We start from the raw sequence: 21,275 nt of genomic DNA on the forward strand, positions 1-21,275 counted from the left end.
TGATCGGCCCTGGACACAAACTGTTTGCATCCAGAAGTGAACATCCAAGGGAAATCGCCGCCTGTCCGACTACACGCAAATGTCTGTGGGCGCTGTCAGCCTCTCATTGCTTTATATAGTGCTTCCTGCTGCTGTTCACATAAACACCACTGAGTCTGCCCCCAAATGAAAGTGTGAATAGGGCCTAAAGAGCCTGCAGGTGATCGGCATCACTGAGATGTAACAAATGATAATAAAGGATGAACACAGTATTTATATAACAAAAAACACACAATTGTTTGATACACAATACTTTAACAAACTCAATTCATCCGGTTAGGGCTCACATTAAAGCACATCTCCACATCAATAAAAAAAATACGAGGATAGAGGGACAGTGGGATTTGCTAAGTTTCCACCAAGCTGCGTCTTCCCAGCTGTCAGGGACCTAAAAGTCCCACCATAACCCTGCCAGGCAGGACATGCTGACGTTCGTACAGCATCTTATGAACGCACAGACAGATAGAAGAGACACCGGAGACAACACTGACCTCTCAGCAGCTGTCATCGTGCCTTTCCAGTAACATGCCGGTTTACCGGCATCAGGTGACAAGATGACATTGGTGACTTCCGGGTTCGTGACGTCATCCCGTCGGCAGCCTCAAAACGCGGGGAGTGGCTGCAAAGTGTGTCACGTGACTGTGTCGTTCTCAACCCTGGAATTTAAGGGATGCATGTGTGTGTGATAGGTTGTGGGTTGAATCGTGTTGCTTCATGGGGTCTCGCATCTAACAATGTTTGTTATGCTTCCATAGCATAACAGACATGTTATGTACGTAGAAGATGCCAGCTTCGATCTAGTGCTAGTCCCTTTCTTTACCTGCACGGCTGAAGTGATGTTTGGTCTCACAGTTTACACTCCCTTTCTTTTTCCTGCTCAACTAAAGGGATTCCATGGATGCTTAATATCCCACCTCAGTCCTTTTTCTTTTCCTGGACAGCTAACGGGATTCCATGGATGCTTAATATCATAATTCATAGTCCATTACTTTTCCTACTCACCTAAAAGGGTCCTATGGATGCTTAACCTTACATCTCATGGTCCAATTGCCTACCTGCACAGCTAAAGGTGCGCCAGGGGTGCTTAATATGTTGCAACTAAGTAATGGTTGGATAACCGAAGACTATAGAAAGACAAGGCTGCCTGAAGAAAGTCAGCCACACACCGCCAACCTATAGTGTTTGCACCGGAATAATGTGTATGTTTTGTGCTTGCCTCGGTGCTAACACTACTTTACTTTTCTATGTAGAAAAAAAACGGTAACCAGGTATGCTTCCTGTTCTCTTTTTTAAAAAGAGAAAGTGTTATCTTTTTAGAACATTCTGTAAGTACCATTGCACTGCATTCATTATAGGCCTGAAAATTGATTACATACCCACCCACAATAGTCTTTTTTTCTGAAAGCAAGACCCCGTAAAATAAAATGTAGGCAGTGGCATTTTTTTTATGTCACACAATATTAGCACAACAGTTTATGCAACCCAAATTTTCCATTAAAATTGCAGTTAAATACATTTTAGTGCACACAAACACAATATAATACCCAATTATGTGGATAAATCTAAAAGATAAGGGTATGATAAGTAAATAGATACCAACCATGGCATGCCTCAAAATTGGTTGTGCCTGTGAAACAGCAAACAACTTTGGTACCCCAGATTGTCCATATGCGACCTGTACAGGACATCAATTTAGAGTGAACCATAAATAATGGCCATAGAATGAATGCTCTCACTCCGGTGTGTGTAACAATACCTAAAGTGCGGTACACATGTACTTGAGTTTGGATGTGGAGCGTACACATTGTACACTCCACATAAAGCTAAAAAACAACTGCTCTGGAAGTGTGCGATACAACACACACTGCTGGAGCTGCCACAATAGTCCGTCTGCTAAAACTCTGCCTATTGGATGCCAGACAAGTGTGCTCATAGTAAATCAGATGTCATCAGATGATGTCATCATCATCAGAGTTCTTTGTTGCAGAAGGGAAGTGAGGAGCTATGGTTGATGCGTTACACAAACCATGATAAGGCTAGGTGCACACCTAGGCGATTCAGATGCCAAGCTGTTTTCGCGCGTGTTCGATCGCGCGACTGTTCATTGAGGCTAGGTTCACACCTGCACTACACCGCAAGACACCTGGGATGCGCGTCCTGGGTGTCATGCGGTCCTGTACAATGCAGGCAGCGATTGTCGCGCGGCCCCATTGATTTCAATGGGGTTACTTCGCGTCTGGCAATCGCAGAAAAAAAGGTAGAAGTACTTTCTTTTTGCGATACAGTTCAGAAGCACAGGCGGAGTATTCTGCCCGGTGCGACTCCTGACTGTGCGGCTAGGTGTGAACCTAGCCTGAAAACCATGCGGTTATCAAAAGAGATGTCTATGGCAGTGCTCCCCAACGAACCGCACTGAGACTGTGCGGCCCGGTACCATTTGATCCGCGGACCGGTACCGGTCCGCGGACCGGGGGTTGGAGACCACTGGTCTATGGGACCCAAACCGTGCAACAACCACCCGAAAATCGCTCCTGCACCTTCTCGCACGACAGATGATTTCGTCCGCGCAACAAACTGCAAAGGTGTGAACAGACTCGATTGACTTTAAAGGAGAACTATGGGGTCAGGGCTTTTCCCCATAGTTCTCCTTAGGGTAACAGGAGGACACAAACTAGCATCCTCCCGTCACCCTAAGCTCAGTATATCGCGAGCTACAGCTCGTGGTATACTGAGACGCGACAGCCGGAGCGGATCCCGACATCGATGTCGAGATCCACCCAGCTGTGTGAGTGACAGCTGGCTCTGCCTATCTAGAGGCAGAGCCAGCTGTACCCGCCCCCTCCCCCGTCCAATCCGCCAGTCAGCGCTGGCGGATCGGAGCAGGGAGGGGGGAATCCAGCCCCTCCCCTGTCACGGCAGAGAGCCTTGACAGGATCGAGAGGTGAGCGAATGCCGGTATCTGTTCGCTCACCTCCCGATCTACTGAGCTGACCTGTGATAGTCTCATTGTCACAGGTCGGCTAGAACTATGAGGTGAGTGGAAATCACTCATCTCATAGTTCTCCTTTAATGTGAATATGACCCAATCCGCGTGATAAATCGCCTAGGTGTAAACCTAACCTGAATGTTATTTCTCAAGCACAGCTGCTCACTCACTTTATTATAGACGCATTGTTTCTCTTCTAGACTCTGTGCGGGAAATCAAAGGATTTCCTCCAAATTAGATTCTTCCTCTTCAACTATTCATAACAGGCATGCATAGAACCTCATTCAATGGTATTTGTAGGCTGTATTCTGTAACACCCACATCTTCGTGTTTGAGTATTTGTACAAGGATGTGGCATACAATTGTGGTATTTTCAGTACTTTTCGGTTCCTGTCTGGGCAATAATATAAGTATGAGGACAAGGCGGCATGAACTAAATTTTAGTTTTAATCATTTTTTTTTCTCATTGTCTTAGCTGACCTTAACAAACCCCAGCAAATCAAAGGGAAATTTGTGCCAGTCCAGATTTCATAGAGGAGAACATGTACAAATCAATGCTTCCACGTTTGTGCTTCCTAATAGGTACTAGCAAATGACATCTAATGTTCCACTCAGCAAGATCCATTATAGAATTTCAAAGAAAAAATAATGCACAACAAGAGAAAAGGCAATGGGCAGCATAGGAATAAAAAGTAAGAAAGTGTGAAAGAAATACACTAAACTATTTAAATTGGACTTTCACCCTCAAAGAAAAACTCCTGGCAGAACTTGTATTAACTCTTGCAGTGTGGCTACCCCTGCAATGAAAGGCTTCATTGGTCTTTTTTGCCTAGGGTTATAAAAAAGTTATACTCACCTGATCTTCCGAGACAGCTCCTGGACTGGTCCCTGGAGCACCACAAGGGTTAATAAAATGTATTTGTGCCCAGTGTAGTTCTTTAAATAAAAGTTTGCAGCATTCTAATCTCCCCCTTTTACTTTTTTATTTTATTTTAAAAGCTGAACATTCTTTATTTTTTTTTCCTGCTGGCCCTGCACCCCACTGCCATTTTCACTTAGGTGAGGAGGATGTTGCATTCTCCTCCTGCAGCCTCCTGGGATACCGACTTCACATGTCTCAGGATGCTGCAGGAGAATCCTTTGAATTCATGTAAACAGACCCAGCAACAGATCTTGCACATGTGCAGACAGAGATCTTTTGCCTTTTTACAATGTGCCCTAGGAATGGAGGAAAGTAATGCCTCCTGGGATAGGTGATGTTGGTATCCCAGGGGGCATTACTATTCTTCATTCATAGAACAATATGTAAATAGACATGGCATCAGATCTCTGTGTGAGATCTGGCACTGCATCATCGTGGGCCACCGGCATCCTCCATTCATAGAACAATATGTAAATAGACAAGGAGACAGATCTGTCTGCGAATGCGCAAGATCTATGGCTGCATCATCAGGCACCAGAAAGAGACAGCCAGCTCCCTGTGACATAAAGAAGAGGGAATGCCGCATGGGATGGGGCCTGTAGGAGGAAAGTGGTGAGAGAAAAGGACAACCCTGGATACACATGGGCTTGTGATTATGCTATTACAGCACAAGAACACCAAAGGTCTTCTGGGGATTTATTTTGTTTTTTTCTTAATTTGGGAGGACGAAGATCCAGTATAATTAATATATGAGCACTTAGGCACTAACAACAATAAATCCTACAGGGGTGCATCATGTGGTCTTTTGGCCGCATGTTGTACACCAGACTTTTAGAAAGTAGACTGCAACAGTAAGATCTCCCTGTCTTAGCTCCTTATTCTCCACCTAGCAATCTTGAACTTTTGGGAATATACATAAGTAAATGGGGAACCCTACCCACCTTTGGTTATCATCACTGTTGTTGTTACATCCTTTATAAGATAAAGTGAATGAACAATCAAACACAGAGAATCGCTTTTGTTGCAATCCAAAGACCCCCTCAGTACTTTATTCCAGCCGCTGGATGTCCCCAGACTCATTATTTTACCCACTTCCACTGAGCCCAGGTCATCCTGGACCTGCCCCAGGCTGTAAGCTCATCTCTCTGTCACTCTGCTTTCACTTCATGTCAGCACATGAACTGATTGGCTTCTTGTGCCACATCTTTCTCTCACATTTCAGCGTCGTAGGCACCTTGCAAGGCAAAGGAGCCACCCTAAGACAGGATATCAGGGCCAGTGCTCAGGGGACCAGCTGATTCTGCAGGAAGCTAAAACTTCTAAGCCTCAAGGAACAGCATTATTTGAAAAAGTAAAAAAAAAAAAAAAACGTTTAACTTTAATATCACGTTAAACACATATTCTACATCCAGTTTTAAATGAAAAGGGAGACCATACATACATATAGAAATTGGAGTGGAATTTATCAAGACTGGAGCAGACAAAATCTGGAGCAGTTATGCATGGTAACCAATCAGCTTTTCTCTTCAGTTTGGTCAGTTAAGGTTTGAAAATGAAATGGAGAAGCTGATTGGTTGTCATGCACAGCTGCTCCAGATTTTGTCCGCTCCAGTTTTGATAAATTCCCTTCATAGTATGCTTGGTGGTGAAATTAAGCAGGAGTAGTAACCACCTATCCCCTGTATTGTTTTACTAGGAGCTAATGTTCCAACATTCAAAGGGCGTCCTGCAAATAATCTGGAAGAAATGAGAATGGTTGTTATTCTTGGAAGCCTATGAGTGTAATGAGAGATTTTCTGATGCAGCGGAGTGAAGTGGAGCTTGCACCTCAGTGCATAATATGGGTAACACTGCAATTTATTTAGTATTCTAAGTTAAAAATGTAATTGTCATCGCTCTCAATGGCTTCTGGAGCTAGCTGTGAGAAATGGGGAAGTGAAGGGGAAGAGCACATCAAAGGAAAAAGAAAAATAGGCTTTTTAGTTGAGGACTGACAAGAGATTAATTTTCCTTCGTGATTAAATTAATTTTAAGTATGATATCCTAAAGTAATGAAAAACCTGCACAGCATTAAATATGTATACAGCGAATAATTCAGAAAGTTTGGAGTTTAAGTCAAAACCGTTATTGGCTAACTTCAATTATTAAAGCGGAATATAAATCCCCTACCGATGCTCCCTTGCCAGCACCAACATCTTCACCCAGCTTTTTTCCGGGTTTGGCCATCTCGATTGGCTGGGCTGGAATAATGTAACTCCCTCTTTTGCGCACAGGAGTTCATCCCGGCACCGAGGTGTGCTGAAAGTGATCAGTGAACTACAAAACTCAGTGTGCATTTTAAAGAAGAAGGCAGGTATGTTTATTTTAATGCAGAAGAGACATAGCATGTCTTGCAATGCAATCTTAAAAATGCATTCAAGCACCTTAACTATTAACAAAATATTGCTTCTTAGTGTATCAGTCAGCTGTAGATCCTCAAATCATCTCTGAATTGATGCTGACACTGTCCTTCTTTCTGGAGGGTGGCTACTTTTGTTCCCCATGGTCCCTGTGTGTGTTGTAAAGTAGCCACCTCTCCAATCTCAATACAAATTTGTAAACGAAACGTGAGATTGTAGTCCATCACAGGAGTAAGCTTGGAGTGGAGGCAACTTTACAACATACACAGGGACCATGGGGAACAAACTTAGCCACCCTCCAGAAGGAAGGACAGTGTCAGCACCAATTCAGAGATGATTTGAGAATCTACAGCTGAGTGATACACAAAGAAGCTATATTTTGTTAATAGTTACGGTACTTAAATGCATTTTTAAGATTTAACTCCTGAGTTTAGTGTCACTTTAAGTTGTGTAAACCTGACACCAACCTCAGCTAATAATGAAAAATGCATAAGCAGAGATTGCCTTTAGTGAAAACTGTGTGTCACATGATCAATGGATCCAGAGATGTAAGAGCTTAATATGCAAATCTTGACTTTTACTGCAAATGCTGAGTTTGGCTCTGCACACTTCCACCTTCTGAGCCTCCCTATTGGTCCTTTAATCTGATGCATATTTTCACTTGCTAATAGGGAAGGAAGCTTGAATTTAAAAAAAACAAGTCAAGATTTTTATGTCACTTTAGCTGCCAAAATCTCTGGATCTTCTGGTCCTTTTGACACGGTTGTGAACTTTAAGTGGATGTTCCGGTTTGTGTTTTGGTTTACTTTTTTTTTAAATGTTCAACCTTGATTTTCACTATTAGTGTAGTCAATGATAAGCATATCTAACCTATAAGGATGCACCAAAATTTCAGCAAAATGCCGAACATACCATAACGTCTGAAAATGCAGTGCATCTCTAGGCTTCTCTCCTCCGCCGCTGGACACTGATCTCTGTCCCCTACGATGCCCAATGCCCTCCCCAGAGGCACCTTAAGCACCCTTTAGGTCTTGTCTTGAAGTGTTGTATACAGATTGGTAACCCCCAACCATCCTGAAGGATTGTCCCATTAATGGTACCACATTTTCGGGTCACATCCCCTCAACATCCCTCAGACGTCCCACTGGCTGTCATCTCACCCTGGCTTTACCAGCCCTTTTAGCTGGTGGACAACTAGCTGATCAGTAGTATGTGGAATACATCTGGGCATGTTTTGGGTGCACAAAAATTCTGTCTGTTGGTAACATTCTCCCCTTACTTATTGTCCTGATGAGCACCATTACTGGGACAGATAGTAAGGGATCTCCCCTAAGTGGGGACACATAAAAACCTAAATGGCATTGTGTCCCTTTTGTATTCTACCCAAAAAGCATGTTTCATGCTAGTTGTCTTTTATTGCTGTCTGTGGTTCTAATACTTCCTCAACCTGACCAATACTTACAATTAAGCATTTTGACTCAAATTCCACTGTGATGTTACAGCAGACCCTCCCATTTAGATCTGTATTCAACTTTTCCAGACTGAGGTAAAAAAATGTTTTCAGGTATTCAAGAAAACTGCTTCATAAACGTTTGACTAGTATGATGCTCTTTAGTCAAGCATTTACCAGCTAAGACATCCATAGATATAGCAGCAGAGACATCTACAGGCTGCATGAATTTGCTACATGGCATAGAAGAAAAGTATTGGCCACACACAACACTTATGAATTTGTATTTTTTATTTGAAAATTGTTCATTTCTTGCCACATATTAGCCTGGTCTTATTCTTGATTTGATACTATGGGCTCATTCTGATTCTTAGTGAAGTTGTTCTTGTTACAATGTAATTACACATTTTTCAGATCAGATCCAGATTAAAGTGGTAGTAACATTAGAAAAAAAGGCAGACGGGTATAGTTTTTATGAATGAAGTGTGTCTGTATAACTCCTCACAATTGCTCCCGTCAGCATTTGTATGCACTGAGCTGCGCATACACACACAATCTCGGTGCAGTCCGGTGCCGAAATAAAGTAACTCCCTTGCACGTATGGGAGATGCATCATCCTGGTCAAGGAAAAAGACCAGGTGATGATGGAAGCGCCAATGGCAGAGGAGAACGCTGGTATCACAGTGCTGGAGGGGATCACATGCAATGCAGTATTTAACTACAAAATTAGGGATGCACTGATATTGGCTTTTCGGTATCAAGTACGAGTAATGATAATTTTTGGTACTCGCTAATACTGAATACCGATACCGGAAGTCCTATTAAGGATGCTAGGTGGTGTGTAATGGCTTGCTGCCCTGCTTCCTGATTAGCCGGGAAGCCGGGCGGCGTGTAATGACGTAATGACTCACCACCCGGCTTTCCGACCAGGTGACGAGGAAGCATAGAGCCGGCTTTCTGGCCATTTAGGAAGTTGGGGGGGGGAATGACTCGCTACCCAGCTTCTTGATTTGCCGGCTTCCCAACCAATCACCAAGCTGGGCAGCGAGTCATTACACGCAGTGCAGCTTCCTGATTGGTTGGGAAGCCGACTCCATGCTTTCTTGTCACCAAGGGATGAGGGAGCATGGAGTCGGCTACCCGGCCAATCAGGAAGCCGGGCAGCATGTAATGACACACCGCCCAGCTTCCTGATACTGGAAGTTCGGCACCGATACCGATACTAGTATCGGTGCATACCTAACAAAAAGCATTATTCTGCACTAAAACCTTTATCTTGTCTCTTAATTATCTTGCTTGCTCTTTTAAAAAGTAAGTATAATGGAAAAGCAATGGTGAAAAAAACAATTCTGGGCTTATCCAATCATTTTTGGCATATCAATTCCTAATGGTGTGCATAACTGGGGGGGGGGGCATGTTTATTGCCTAAATACATTGTGCTGAAAGGTGTCCCTCTTTCTCATCTCAATAGATTGGGAGGTATGCAACTGTAGCCAACTATTTTAAGTTTTGAGGCATATCTACAAAATATTAGACCTCTGGCATGCCGTCCAGCTTTTGGCAACTGATGATGTCCCTATTAGGTTGCTATGAGCTGGGCACAGGGATGTGTAAGAACCATACACGTCTCCCCACCTGGCTCTAAGTAACCTGGGGCGCTCTGGCTCTGGGGTAGCTGTGCGTGGTTAATATCGGCTCTGGGACCTTCAAGTCATTTAGTAAAAAGAATGTGTGTGATTATTTCTGTTAGGTCATGTTTTTATTTTGTTTTTGCAGAATTGTAAAAAAACAACCATATTTAACTTAACAGGTTATAAAACTTTATACAGTATTGTTATTCTTCAAACGTTTAGAAAAATAAATGTTAACTATGTTAAGTATGTTTTTTTTTTCTTGCCACCAGATGGCAGGAGAGAAGCATATTTTGTTTTATAATATATCGTACTTGGTTATCTTTTTCTGCTGCAGATGTACGTTTACATTTGGTGGCACTTATCTTGTTAGATGTAGGAGTCAAAGCTCCCATTTATACTTGAGCGTGAGCATTTTCAAGCCATTTTGATAACCCTTTTTTGCACGCTTTTTTTCATGTGTGTGTATGGTTTTTTTGGGTTTTTTTTTAACCATTTTCAGGCTTGTGTAGTTTTGTTTAGCCAATGGTAAGCTAGTTACCAGGTGGTGGAGACTGTTGTTAGGTGCATGATAAATGTGAATTATGTGTGTTTTGCAGGTGCTCCTATTGAAGTCTACGGGGCCCAAAATGAAGCTCAGGTGTATTTTAAAAGCTTGAGGCTTCATTCAACACAATGCTCATGTGTGAAAGGGCACCATTGAAAATATTGGGATTCTTCATGGGGCTTAAAATGAACAACGACTAAAATTATGCACTGGACCCCAAAACTTTTCTTGTGGCTAGGAAGCCAGCTCTGACATTAACTCAACTTTGGGAACAAATAGCAATTGACTGAAAACAAACCCAACACATTTGATTGTCTTTTCCCCCCAAAAAATGGTCCCCAGAGGTGTAGTGAGGTACTCTTGAAGTAATGAGAGCACTAATAACTCCCTATTTGTACACCGTGCCCCCAGGGAACTGACTTCTGTAAAAAAAATAACAACAAGCTCCAGTAGACCAAAATTGTACTGCAGTTAGTCAAGTATCGGAACAGTCTGAACATGTATTTATATATTTATTACAGGTATTTTATACAGCACAGACAATTTATTCAGTGCTTTACATGCTGCACATTCATATCACTCCCTGCCCTCGAGGAGCTTACAATCTAATGTCCCTATCTCACACATGTATGGGGCTAATTTAGACAGGAGCCTAATAAGTATAAGTAAAGGATAACTTAATCCAAAACTTTTATTTTGGTAGAGAAGGATAAGGCCTTTTGTCTGGTTTTACTGCTGTCTGAGGCCCTGATGGTAAGATTTATCCTAACTCCCTGAGGAGAAATCTCAAAGATGTACACAAAAAGAAGTCAAAATACTCTGAGAGCAGGGGTAGGCAAACTCCGGCCCTTTAGCAGAGAAGACTGTATAGGCTACTTAACAGATATTTTAATATTGTGTCATCATTTTAAGTTTTGAGGCATATCTACAAAATATTAGACCTCTGGCATCCCGTCCAGCTTTTGGCAACTGATGATGTCACTATTAGGTTGCTATGAGCTGGGCACGGGGATGTGTAAGAATCATACACGTCTCCCCACCTGGCTTTTAGTAACCTGGGGCGCTCTGGCAGGTGTCCCGCGCAGCTCCTGGCAACCAGTCACTGAGGACACAGAGGGTAGAGCGGTGGGGAGAGAAGAAAAGTAATGTCTCCGTGGGCTGGTGAGCTTTTGCTGGCCCACGGATCTTTGTTCCCTCCAAGTGGAGCCCGGGGCATGTGCCATTTGTGCCAGAAAGTGGATATGCCATTGACTGAAGCCAAAACCTTTTTTTTAGTTTCAGATAGAGTAAAGAAGGGTTGGAACACCCCCTCTATTTGTCCTGGTGACCGTTATAACTAAAAGTAAGAGAAAATCCCACATTTTGGTTTGCCACCATAAAACGGAATAGATGGTAAATGTTCCAGTGGGGACACTAGTACTGGTGACCCTGCTGACCACCAGGATTTCCCTGAACATGAAGGGATTTCCTTTTACTTTTGGAGGGATTTAATTTTACTTTATTTGGGCCTATATGACAGGAAGTAAAGGGATTTCTCTGAAGTACAGTATATTTGCATTGCTATTGTGCAGAGAAGCATATGGAGCTACATGCTCCATTAGTAAGTTATCTTTTTCAAGAGTCTTTGTGAATCCAGTGACATTGATCCACAACTTTTATTTCTGCAGACTATGGTGGACTGTGGAAACTGTATGTAAAACATTTGCTTGAAATTCTGATTTTGTTTTTTCACGGTTCACATAAAACACTTGGTAGGAAAAGAGGTGAAAGTTGTAGCATCACTTAGGTCATGTGCTACAATATCATTAATGGCACAGTGGTTGGCACAGTGGTTAGCACTTCTGCCTTCAGCACAGGGGGTCCCTGGTTTGAATCCTGGTCAGGACACTATCTGCAAGGAGCTTGTGTGGGCTTCCTCTGGGCGCTCTGGTTTCTTCCCACACTACAGAGATATGCTGGAAGGTTAACTGGCTCGTGTGTGTGATAATAGAAAGCACAATGTTTAGAGCGCACTCCTGTAGGTCAGACACAACTCTGGAGATTAACTACTGGTGGGGTGCGAAACTCCTCATAACAGGGGGAGGGACCCTGTGCACCAAAAAAACAAACAGACTCTTCTTGGAGGAGCGCTACTACCTGGAATAACTTTTATGGGCAATGCATGTATCAAATACGAGCATAGAAAAACAATCATCTAGAATGGAAAGGATGTAGACTTACAGTTAGGATATGGGAAACTCTGCCCAAATCTTCACTTCTGAAAGGGGGGTGGAGGTTCACGGCTAAAAGGGGGGTGGAGGATTGCCAGCGAGACCATCGGACACCTCGAGACAGCAGCCTGACAGCATTGCCAATACATACGGCATCGGGTGCTCCAGCGCTGTTCGCGGCTTCTCGCTCTCTCCCTCACATTCTCCCTATCCCAGCTATCACGGCCCGGCCTGGCCAGCCGAGTACGTGAGCGGCTCCAATATTGCAGATATGTTCTAAGACCAGCTCAACATTTGACAACTTGAGGGATTTAGCCATTCAGCCCAGCCCCTTTTCAGCCACTCACCTCTTATCTGCCAGATAGAAGGACCTGACCATCACATCCTGAAGTGAAGATTTGGGCAGAGTCTCCCATATCCTAACTGTAAGTCTACATCCTTTCCATTCTAGATGATTGTTTTTCTATGCTCGTATTTGATACAAGCATTGCCCATAAAAGTTATTCCAGGTAGTAGCGCTCCTCCAAGAAGAGTCTGTTTGTTCGTGTGTGTGATAGTGACCTTCGATAGCAAGTTTCTTAAGGGCAAGGACTGATGTGAATGTGCAGTATGTAAAGCTTTGCTTAAATTGTTGGTGCTATGTAGATACCTGTAATAAATGAAATATGCCCCTGACCATGCCCTTACTGCATACCTCCCAACTGTCCCTCTTTTGCAACCAAATTACTCTGCCTCTCTTTCTTCCTCAGTTGTCCTTTTTTGTGGTACAGACATCAATGAAATGTTCTATTTAACTACCAAAAATTTTATTCTGCACTAAAACCTTTATTTTACCTCTTAGTTATCTTGTTTGCTATTTTAAAAAGCCAGTCCAAAGGAAAAGTAAGGGTAAAAAAGATAACGCTGGGTGTAACCAATCCTGGTTGCCTTGAGAAAGACAGACAGATTGTGACCTGTCGAAATGTCGGTACAATAAAACCTTTTAAGCGTTTACTCCTGTTTGAAGACCTCTGAGTGCCCACCGAGGCTTGTTTTTCTGGATTGTGTGCTTGTAGCCATTCTCTACATGGTACATTGTTTTCTACATAGTCAATAGAGTTAAACTTATATTTTAAACAGAACAATATTAATAGATGCTTCCCATATGCTTGTATACCATATTTAAATACTTACTGGAAAATTGCCTAGCGTTTCTACATTTGTAGCCCTTTATCCAGGGGCTAAACATAAAAAAAAAAACGGATTGCAACAATTGTAAGGTAGCTGTGAACTGCTCTGTGCATTGCCTCTAGTGACATTTACATTACTGTGCCTTAGAGTAGCCATTTACGTTCACAAGGGATTCCTATGTATAGCAATTGCCGAAAAAAGTGAAATATGGGGTTCTAAAAGGGCCAAGTAAAGAATAAAAAAAGATAATATAAAACATTAAGAAAGGACCAATTATATATTACAGGCAGGAAATGGGGAGAAGGCTATAAAAAGCTATTCCATAGACTAAATTGGGTTTCTTCTCGGATTCTAAAGAACTTTTAACATTGACTGTATGCACGTTAAGACTTACAGCATGTGGTAGGAACTCTGGAGCCCAGAGAAAGCCAGCCATGAAAAACATTCCCATGGCCTCGGTAACACTGATTTTAACAGTCTGGGCTTAAGAGTCTGCCAGTCAAAGGCTGATGTCTCATATATTCCAGTGAGGTGGGTGGCAAGCTTTGTTTTGGTGACAAGCTGTGGTTTTATGACTTGGCTAAGCAGTCCTAATTGTAGCTTTGCCAAATATAGGATTTGTGTGAGTTTGTGAAGTACTATGACCCCACTGCCATGGTTTTGGCCAGTTTTAAATAACCATTTCTCACAATGACCCTTGACATTTACAGTAAGCAAGATTTATAGATCTTAAGAAAAAGGAACTCATTTTCTTCTCTGCTTTTTTGCATGCGGTTATGCCAGGCACATTACTTCATGAGCTTATAGTGTAGGTGATTGAATCCAGAACAGAGGGGGAACACTAGTTCAGAAGTCGGGGTTAAAGCTCATATAAAGTATATAATCTTTGGGGCAATGTACTAAGAAAACATCTGTATGATGGCTGAGAGGGCCCTCTCTGTTCTAGTCAAACATCAACTTAGGCCCCGTTCACATATAGCGAATTGTCGCGCGATTTCCGCCGCGATATCGCGCATTTTTGCTGCGCGACATCGCGAGAGGTCGCCGGCCAATGTTATTCAATGGTGCTGTCTTAACTCCATGTCGCTCGTCGCTTGTCGCGGTCGCAAGTCGCTTCTACCGGACCCTTTTTTCGGCGGATTTTGCGCGATTTTGCTTTTTTTCTATGGAGCCCGACGGGGAAGGTCGCGCTACCGTCGCTGGATCGTCGCTGGAACGTCGCCCCGAAAGTCGCGCTATCCCGGCCGTGCGGATCCGCTGCAAAAGGTATGTCGCTAGGTGTGAATGGGGTCTTAGGCTCACATTTTTTTTAAAATTTCAGTTAAAAAAGTATTGAACTCTCAAACTTTTTTTTAATAACGAATTCAGATCAAACAAATATACATTGCTCAGCAAAGTATTTTCTTTACATGTTGCCCAAGCACTTACAGTCATCATGTTTCCAAATAGCTCCAACTCTCTCAGCTCAGCTTCCCTGAATTCCCTGCCCGTTACAAGATCACAAGGGGCAGGGCAGCCTCCAGCAGACATCCATCTACTAGCTTGGATAAGGGAGGAAGGAGGAGGGGAATGTCTTTCCTTACTGTGTTACTAGCACACACAAGGATGGCTCCATAGGACCCTGCAAGGGAAAGGAGGCACTCTAAAACAGGAAGTCAGGGACAGTGCTCAGAGGACCAGCTGATTCTGAAGGAAACTAAAACTTTTAAACATCAAGGAGCAACAACCATTGTAAGTGATTTCATCAGCATTTGAGAAAGCTTAAAAAGCTTTTGACTTTGGAAACAACAATGACTTTCACAAAGATTATTTTAGATTGGATTGGACTGACTTAGTCTAAAAGCAACCATCCACATGCGCATGTATGGCTTCCATAGATGAGACTGCATCTCACTGGCCCACAAGAGTGGGAGATTTCCATTATGCAGCTGAGCGGGCTATGTCTCTGGAGGATTACCAGCAGTAGCTGCTGACTATCGGCAGCCCTTTTCCACAATACAGACTGGGCAGGCTTTCATTTGTATATAAGACAACTTCCTCTGACAGAGGATTTACTTCCGATCTGGTGACATCACAGGATCTTCCTCTTCTTTAGTAGCAGGGGGGCGGCAACACTGAGTGCCACTCCCAAATGGCATGTGAGTGGCACTCACTCCAGTCCTGGAGTATTGTAAACCCAGCCTGCAAGGTGATTTGGGGTGTGTGATCGACAGGCTGTGCTGGGGGGGAGCACATTTTTTTTTTTTTAAAGGGATTCTGTGATATCTGATCTATAAAAGCTGCCTTTTTTTTTATATAGATATGTGGAGACTTTCATCTTGATCTGATCTTTACTAAGAGTAAGTCACTGCCCTGAAATAGACATGCAGCCAGTAAAGTCTGAAAAGGCTAAAATGGAGCAGGATGAGAGCTCTGGAACCAGCAATGACCATTTCCATATATCTCTCTTTTCTGTTTAATGGCAAATATTACTGTAATAGTAGGATTTAAACTTTTTATATTTATGGACACAGTCACTGCTTGACTTAAATAATCTCATCGCTGTAATATGTAATTATAAAAGTACATAGGTCAGCTTTTTTGTTCATTAAATCTGCATGCTCCATTTCATGTTTGCGGTGCTATACAACAGATATATTTTACTGCTTATTTTAATGCAAGTTAATGAGCCGGCATACTCTCATACAAACAGCAAAAATCAGTGCACACTTTGTGTGTCTAGTATCGCAAGGGTTAATAAGCAGGATGAGTAATTAGCACCAAGCCTCGAATAACTCATAGTGACTTACCAAAAAATTTTTTATATAATGATATAAATATGAAAGCGCAAGTATGTATGAATGTCAACGTCACAGGAAAAATTACTTTAACGTATATGGTGATATAATAACCAAAAATACACTACTTTCCCCTTAAAACATGTTTATTTAATATTTGTAACTGTTTGAATGTGGAAATCTTTACAGAATAAGGGCACTTTTAAATAAAATTCAGGTATCCTCCTTTTTTTCTCCCCTCCCTTGACCTAAACAATCCGCCCTCCGCAGATCTGTACTGTACTTACTGAGATCCGACGGGTGCAGTACTGCTATTGTTTACATCCAGCGCCGAAATGCTCCCTCGCTTGGCTGCACTAGCACATTACAGCCCCATAGACTTTCATGGGGCTGTCTCCCAGCTAGGAGGTGGACCCAGCACTGGATATCAACAAACAGAGGAGCAGCGGCCCTAATAAATCACTTTTATATTTTTATTTTCCAGATTGGATAGTAGGTCCTAGATATTTCAAAATAACATTTAGCTCCATGCCTCAAAGGTTATCTATCTGTTCCTACTATGTAGTCTCTTTCCGCTTCTTGTTCTATTCATATTGCAAAATTGAATTTAACAGAGTGAGATGCCCTTATAACAGTCACAGCAGGATCTGCACACTACAAAACTCTCATCGCTGGAGCCATCGAGACAGAAGATATTGGAAGATTTCTAAAACTAGGAATAAACAAGACACAGACAAGGCAGGCTGTGTGAACTGATGTTTGGCTACAGTACGCTTTTAAGAATAAGTTAACGCTTTATTATTATTTAAAATTTGCATCAGCAATTACAGGAAATACCAAATATACATTAAAACACTACTACAGGTTACAAAATAAAAGAAAACATTTGCATCATACAAGCTTTATGTTTACTTTCAATACAGTTGTATAAAATGCCAAATATTTGTATACAGTGTACTCTGTTAATAACTTTCTTATAGAAATTAGCATTTACATGTAAATCTTAAGCTTACATACAGTAAGTGCCCATCATTTGCTCATACTAGGCAAAGTAACAGCTTTACTTAGAATGAACATAATGTACATAAGGAGTTAGTATCTTCCCTGCACTACTTTGCTCCAGTCTGTCGCCATAGTGCCCAAGAAATACTTCTGAGTGTTGAGTAGCATGCAACATTTCTGCTGCCTCACCAAAATGCATTGTTCGGTGCCTGGACAGCCAAGTCGGTCCCAGTAGAAGAGGAAGCAAACTTAAATTGGAATCTTGGGCAGCGTGACAGTAGATTGGGGCGGTGGAGGAGCATTGGGTATATTAAGTAAAGCCTGCTTATGGTCCTTCCTGCACCTTTTTCTCCGCCTACTCCACTTTAAAGAAAAAGGTTCACTTTAAACATTCTGTATACGCTAAAATGGAGCTTAACGTGTAAAATGTAGTGATGTTCATTTAACCGCAGCACACCAGTATTTGCAGATAACCTGTGCAAAGTCTGTACAGGGTGGAACAAAAGCACAGTTGTTAACTTTTTAAATCACATTAGACATAATAAATCAAAAATCCAGCAGAGTAAATTGGATTCCTCTGCAACTGCCTGAACAGGTTAAAAAAGAGCTGAGAATGTATTTGCAGCAATCCTGACAGGGAAGTTCCATGAATGTATCCATAGATTTTACATAATGTTTCAATAACAGGAAGGAACACTACTTCCAAAGGTTTTTTTTTATTCATCACCCAGTTCACATACACATATATGCATTATGTTATTAAAGCCCAACCCCGGGCATCAGAAAAATACCCTTACATTGGGTGCCCCCCACCACTGCAAGGGTTAAATGCTCATTAGGTCCATGGGTTGAGTAACAAGGTGTAATATTTAACTTATTCCTTGCTCTGACAGGCTTCCTCCATCTGTGGGACTGGTCCCGAACAACCTCTTCAAGGCGCTTTTGGACGCAGTCTCACTCTGTTGTCATCGAGTACAATGCAGGGCTAATAGCCCTAGGCTTGTAGGTTAGGACGGCAAGGGACTGCCCACAACCCAGAGCGTCAGGGAGAAGAATGGAGGTGCTGAAAGCTGCCAAAATGAGGATTCAGGTAAGTAATACAGCCTACCCCTAACAAGCATTTAAACTTTGCATTGCATGGGGCCCCACTACAAGGGTAGTTTTTTTATCATCCTCAGAGTTCAGAAAGAATGAGCTACATTCTAAAAAGAATTCCAACATGGCTGATCTACTTTTCACGCAATAAAAGTACCCACAGGTTATGTGTTGCTACAGCCCTAATAGCGGGCCTTTGTTTCAGATCATGTTAGTATTACAGTGGAGTGGTGAGTATCTACATATAGCATAAGCCTGCAATATTTGACTAAAAACATATTGTAGCTGAAAAAAATCTTTTAGTGCAATAGTCTACAACATATTTACAATTTGTCTTAAATACATACGATTAGATGAAAGAAGCTTTACAAGTATTGTTTATGTTTGACGCTGTATACTTTTAACGGAAATGCCCATTGTATGTGTTAGGGCTTGTATCCACGGGCTTGTGTCCATGGCATCAGTTTGAGACGCTTATGAGATCATTCAGAATTTATTAAGGTGCATCGGACCTGCAGTTAATCTGCTTCTGATCTCCTTTTGACCTGCTTCAAGCAGGAATTGCGTTCCCATAGACTTGTATGAAAATGTAAATCCCACGTGAAATGAACAAAAGCCTGTCAATATAGTGAAACCAAAACCTTTTTATTTTTTACAACTCCCCCCTGGTAGTGCTCTTTTTACTCACATTGAACTTGTTACAGTCTGTTTGTCCATTTGTTTCATTGTGTTACTGATGGGATTAGCATAGCTGACTCTAGGTGTAAATGAGTAGATTACACTACGCTACACACTCAGGGGATAATCCCATCCCATTTGTTTTCCCTCTCCCTATTCTGTCATGAAGGCACCGGGGAAGAGATTGTTTGTTTGCTTGATCTTTTGATTGCGTTATGTTTTTAGACCACCGGAACTGTATAAATACTGTGCTGGTTTTCAATAAAGGAGAGTTTGTTTCACCCTTTTCACCCTACACTTGGTTTCGACTAGAGACTGGGTGGACTGGGAGCTAATGATCATCGGGTTGCAATATCCCCTGAGCAAGAAAGGGTACAAAGGCCGACATACTCATCCTGAGTACTGGAGTCCGTCACAAATGAGCACTGAGGCTGTTGTCAAAGCTCCAATGAAGCGGCATTGTTTGGCCCCCAAAACACGTTGGCTGTTTTCTGTTACCTTTTGTGATACCCCTGAATTATAAAATACAACTTTGGACTCGAGACATTTATCTGGCGCCCTTTTCTGATTTGCCTACCTGAGCATTTAAGACTTGACAAAGGATCTGACTCCCCCCAGTCTTCCTAATACTAAAAAAGTATTTGGATGGATTTCCAATTTGACAAGTAATAACACCTTTTGTAATGTTTTTAACAACCTTGCGTTTGAAGTCATTTTTATACACAGAATCTGCCATTTATACATAAAATCTACATGTAAGCCATTGTAATGCCCAAGAGTGCTATTTGAAATTAGATGCTGTAGGATTCCTTGCCATAGGAAAAGGGATAATCTTCTGGGTACAGCGCAATAATAAATAACATTACAGCAGTTTTCAGATTAAATAATATACAAACGTTCAGTTTACATCCTCACACTGGTATCATTTTCCAGGTCTGGTTTCCTTGGTTATTCTTACACAAGCTAAGGAAGAGAAAAGTCTTGCCAGTCTCTATGCTCACTGTTTCCACACACTTGCCTGTAGGAATGTGTATCAGTTGTCCAGCCTGCAAAAGTAAAAATCAAACTTTGCACTTAAGATACTGCTAAACAAAAGCAACATTTCAGAGACAGATTATGACTATAGAGAGAAGTTGTCTTTGTATCCTTCATCTGACACCTTTATATCCAAACACAATGCACAATGTTTATGGCGACGCATTCCTGAAACTGTCTAGCAGTCTGTTCACAAGACCCTGCAAGTGACTTTCTATCTAGCAACATTCTATTTGGAGTACTTGGAGCTTTTTAGTACACAAACATTTCCTGACCCTGACTATAATTCATCTGATATTATATAATTTCTAAATTCTGCTTTAACGTTGCCACTGTGGAAATCAGTATCTTCCTGGTCCTTACTCACTTCCTGGTTCCTGGTCCTTACTCACACCTCCAACACACACATTGCTCTTTCCACAGGGAGACCCGGTCACACACACACTGGCCTTTCCCCAGTCAGATCCCACATCCAGCACACACTCACATTGGTCTGTCCCCAGTGAGATTCCATCTCAGACACAAACACACACACACATTGGTTTTTACCCAGTGGGATCACACCTCCAACAAACACGCACGCACGCACACACACACTGCTTTTTCCCCAGGGAGATCCAATCTCAGGCACACACACACGTTGGTCTTTCCCCAGCGAGAGCCCACATTCAGCACACACATAGTTTTTTCCCATTGGGATCCCATATCAAGCACATACACATTGGCCTTATTCCAATGAGATCCCACCTTTAGCACGCACGCGCACACACACACTGATCTTTTCCCAGTGAGATCCCAACTGCAGCACACACACACATTGGACTTTTCCCAGTGAGATCCCACCTACAGACACAGACACACAGACACACACACACACACACACACACATTGGTCTTCCCCCAGTGAGATCCCAACTGCAACACACACACACACACACACACACACTAGGTTTTCCCCTGTAGCCCTCCTCCAGCAGACTCTTTAGTCTGCAGTCACACACTGCCACCACACCATTAGCCACCTCATGTGCATTTAGTCTTAAGCAGTCAGTGCCCAGCACATGTGTAATAACCCCTCAGCACATAGTCTCCAGTGCATGTGTGATAAATCCTTACATTTATTTAGTGCAGCAAGCCAAATATCAGTCTCATCTCCACTGACACTGACATTGGTCCAGTAGGAAAGCTTCACTGGCCTTTTTCTGGTTTCAACATTCCCAGCACTAAAGCTCTGCCTCATCTCCCATGTCCCCAGCACTAAAGCACTGCCTCATCTCCCATATCTCCAACACTAAAGCTCTGCCTCTTCTCCCATGTCCTCCACGCTAAAGATCT

The 21,275-nt window shown here is 42.4% G+C and overlaps 1 protein-coding gene and 1 long non-coding RNA gene across 2 annotated transcripts in view; one reads left to right on the plus strand and one right to left on the minus strand.

Moving 5' to 3' along the window:
* Nucleotides 1-15,442, plus strand: part of LOC108804590 — a 28,922-nt gene extending 13,480 nt beyond the window's left edge. The window contains exon 3 of the long non-coding RNA XR_001942369.1: nt 15,432-15,442. This is a non-coding gene — a long non-coding RNA (uncharacterized LOC108804590). The remainder of the gene's footprint in view (nt 1-15,431) is intronic.
* Nucleotides 291-21,275, minus strand: part of GALNT15 (polypeptide N-acetylgalactosaminyltransferase 15) — a 46,039-nt gene continuing 25,054 nt past the window's right edge. Inside the window, exons 10-12 of the mRNA XM_018576392.1 lie at nt 19,570-19,952; nt 6,962-6,964; nt 291-301 (exon numbers count right to left, since the gene is read on the minus strand). Coding sequence (XP_018431894.1) covers nt 19,818-19,952 — 135 coding nt within the window. The 3' untranslated portion in view covers nt 291-301; nt 6,962-6,964; nt 19,570-19,817. The remainder of the gene's footprint in view (nt 302-6,961; nt 6,965-19,569; nt 19,953-21,275) is intronic.

The sequence above is a fragment of the Nanorana parkeri genome, unplaced genomic scaffold (assembly GCF_000935625.1).
Source record: "Nanorana parkeri isolate BGI_ZX_2015 unplaced genomic scaffold, ASM93562v1 scaffold4, whole genome shotgun sequence".
In the NCBI taxonomy this organism is placed as follows: Eukaryota; Metazoa; Chordata; class Amphibia; order Anura; family Dicroglossidae; genus Nanorana; species Nanorana parkeri.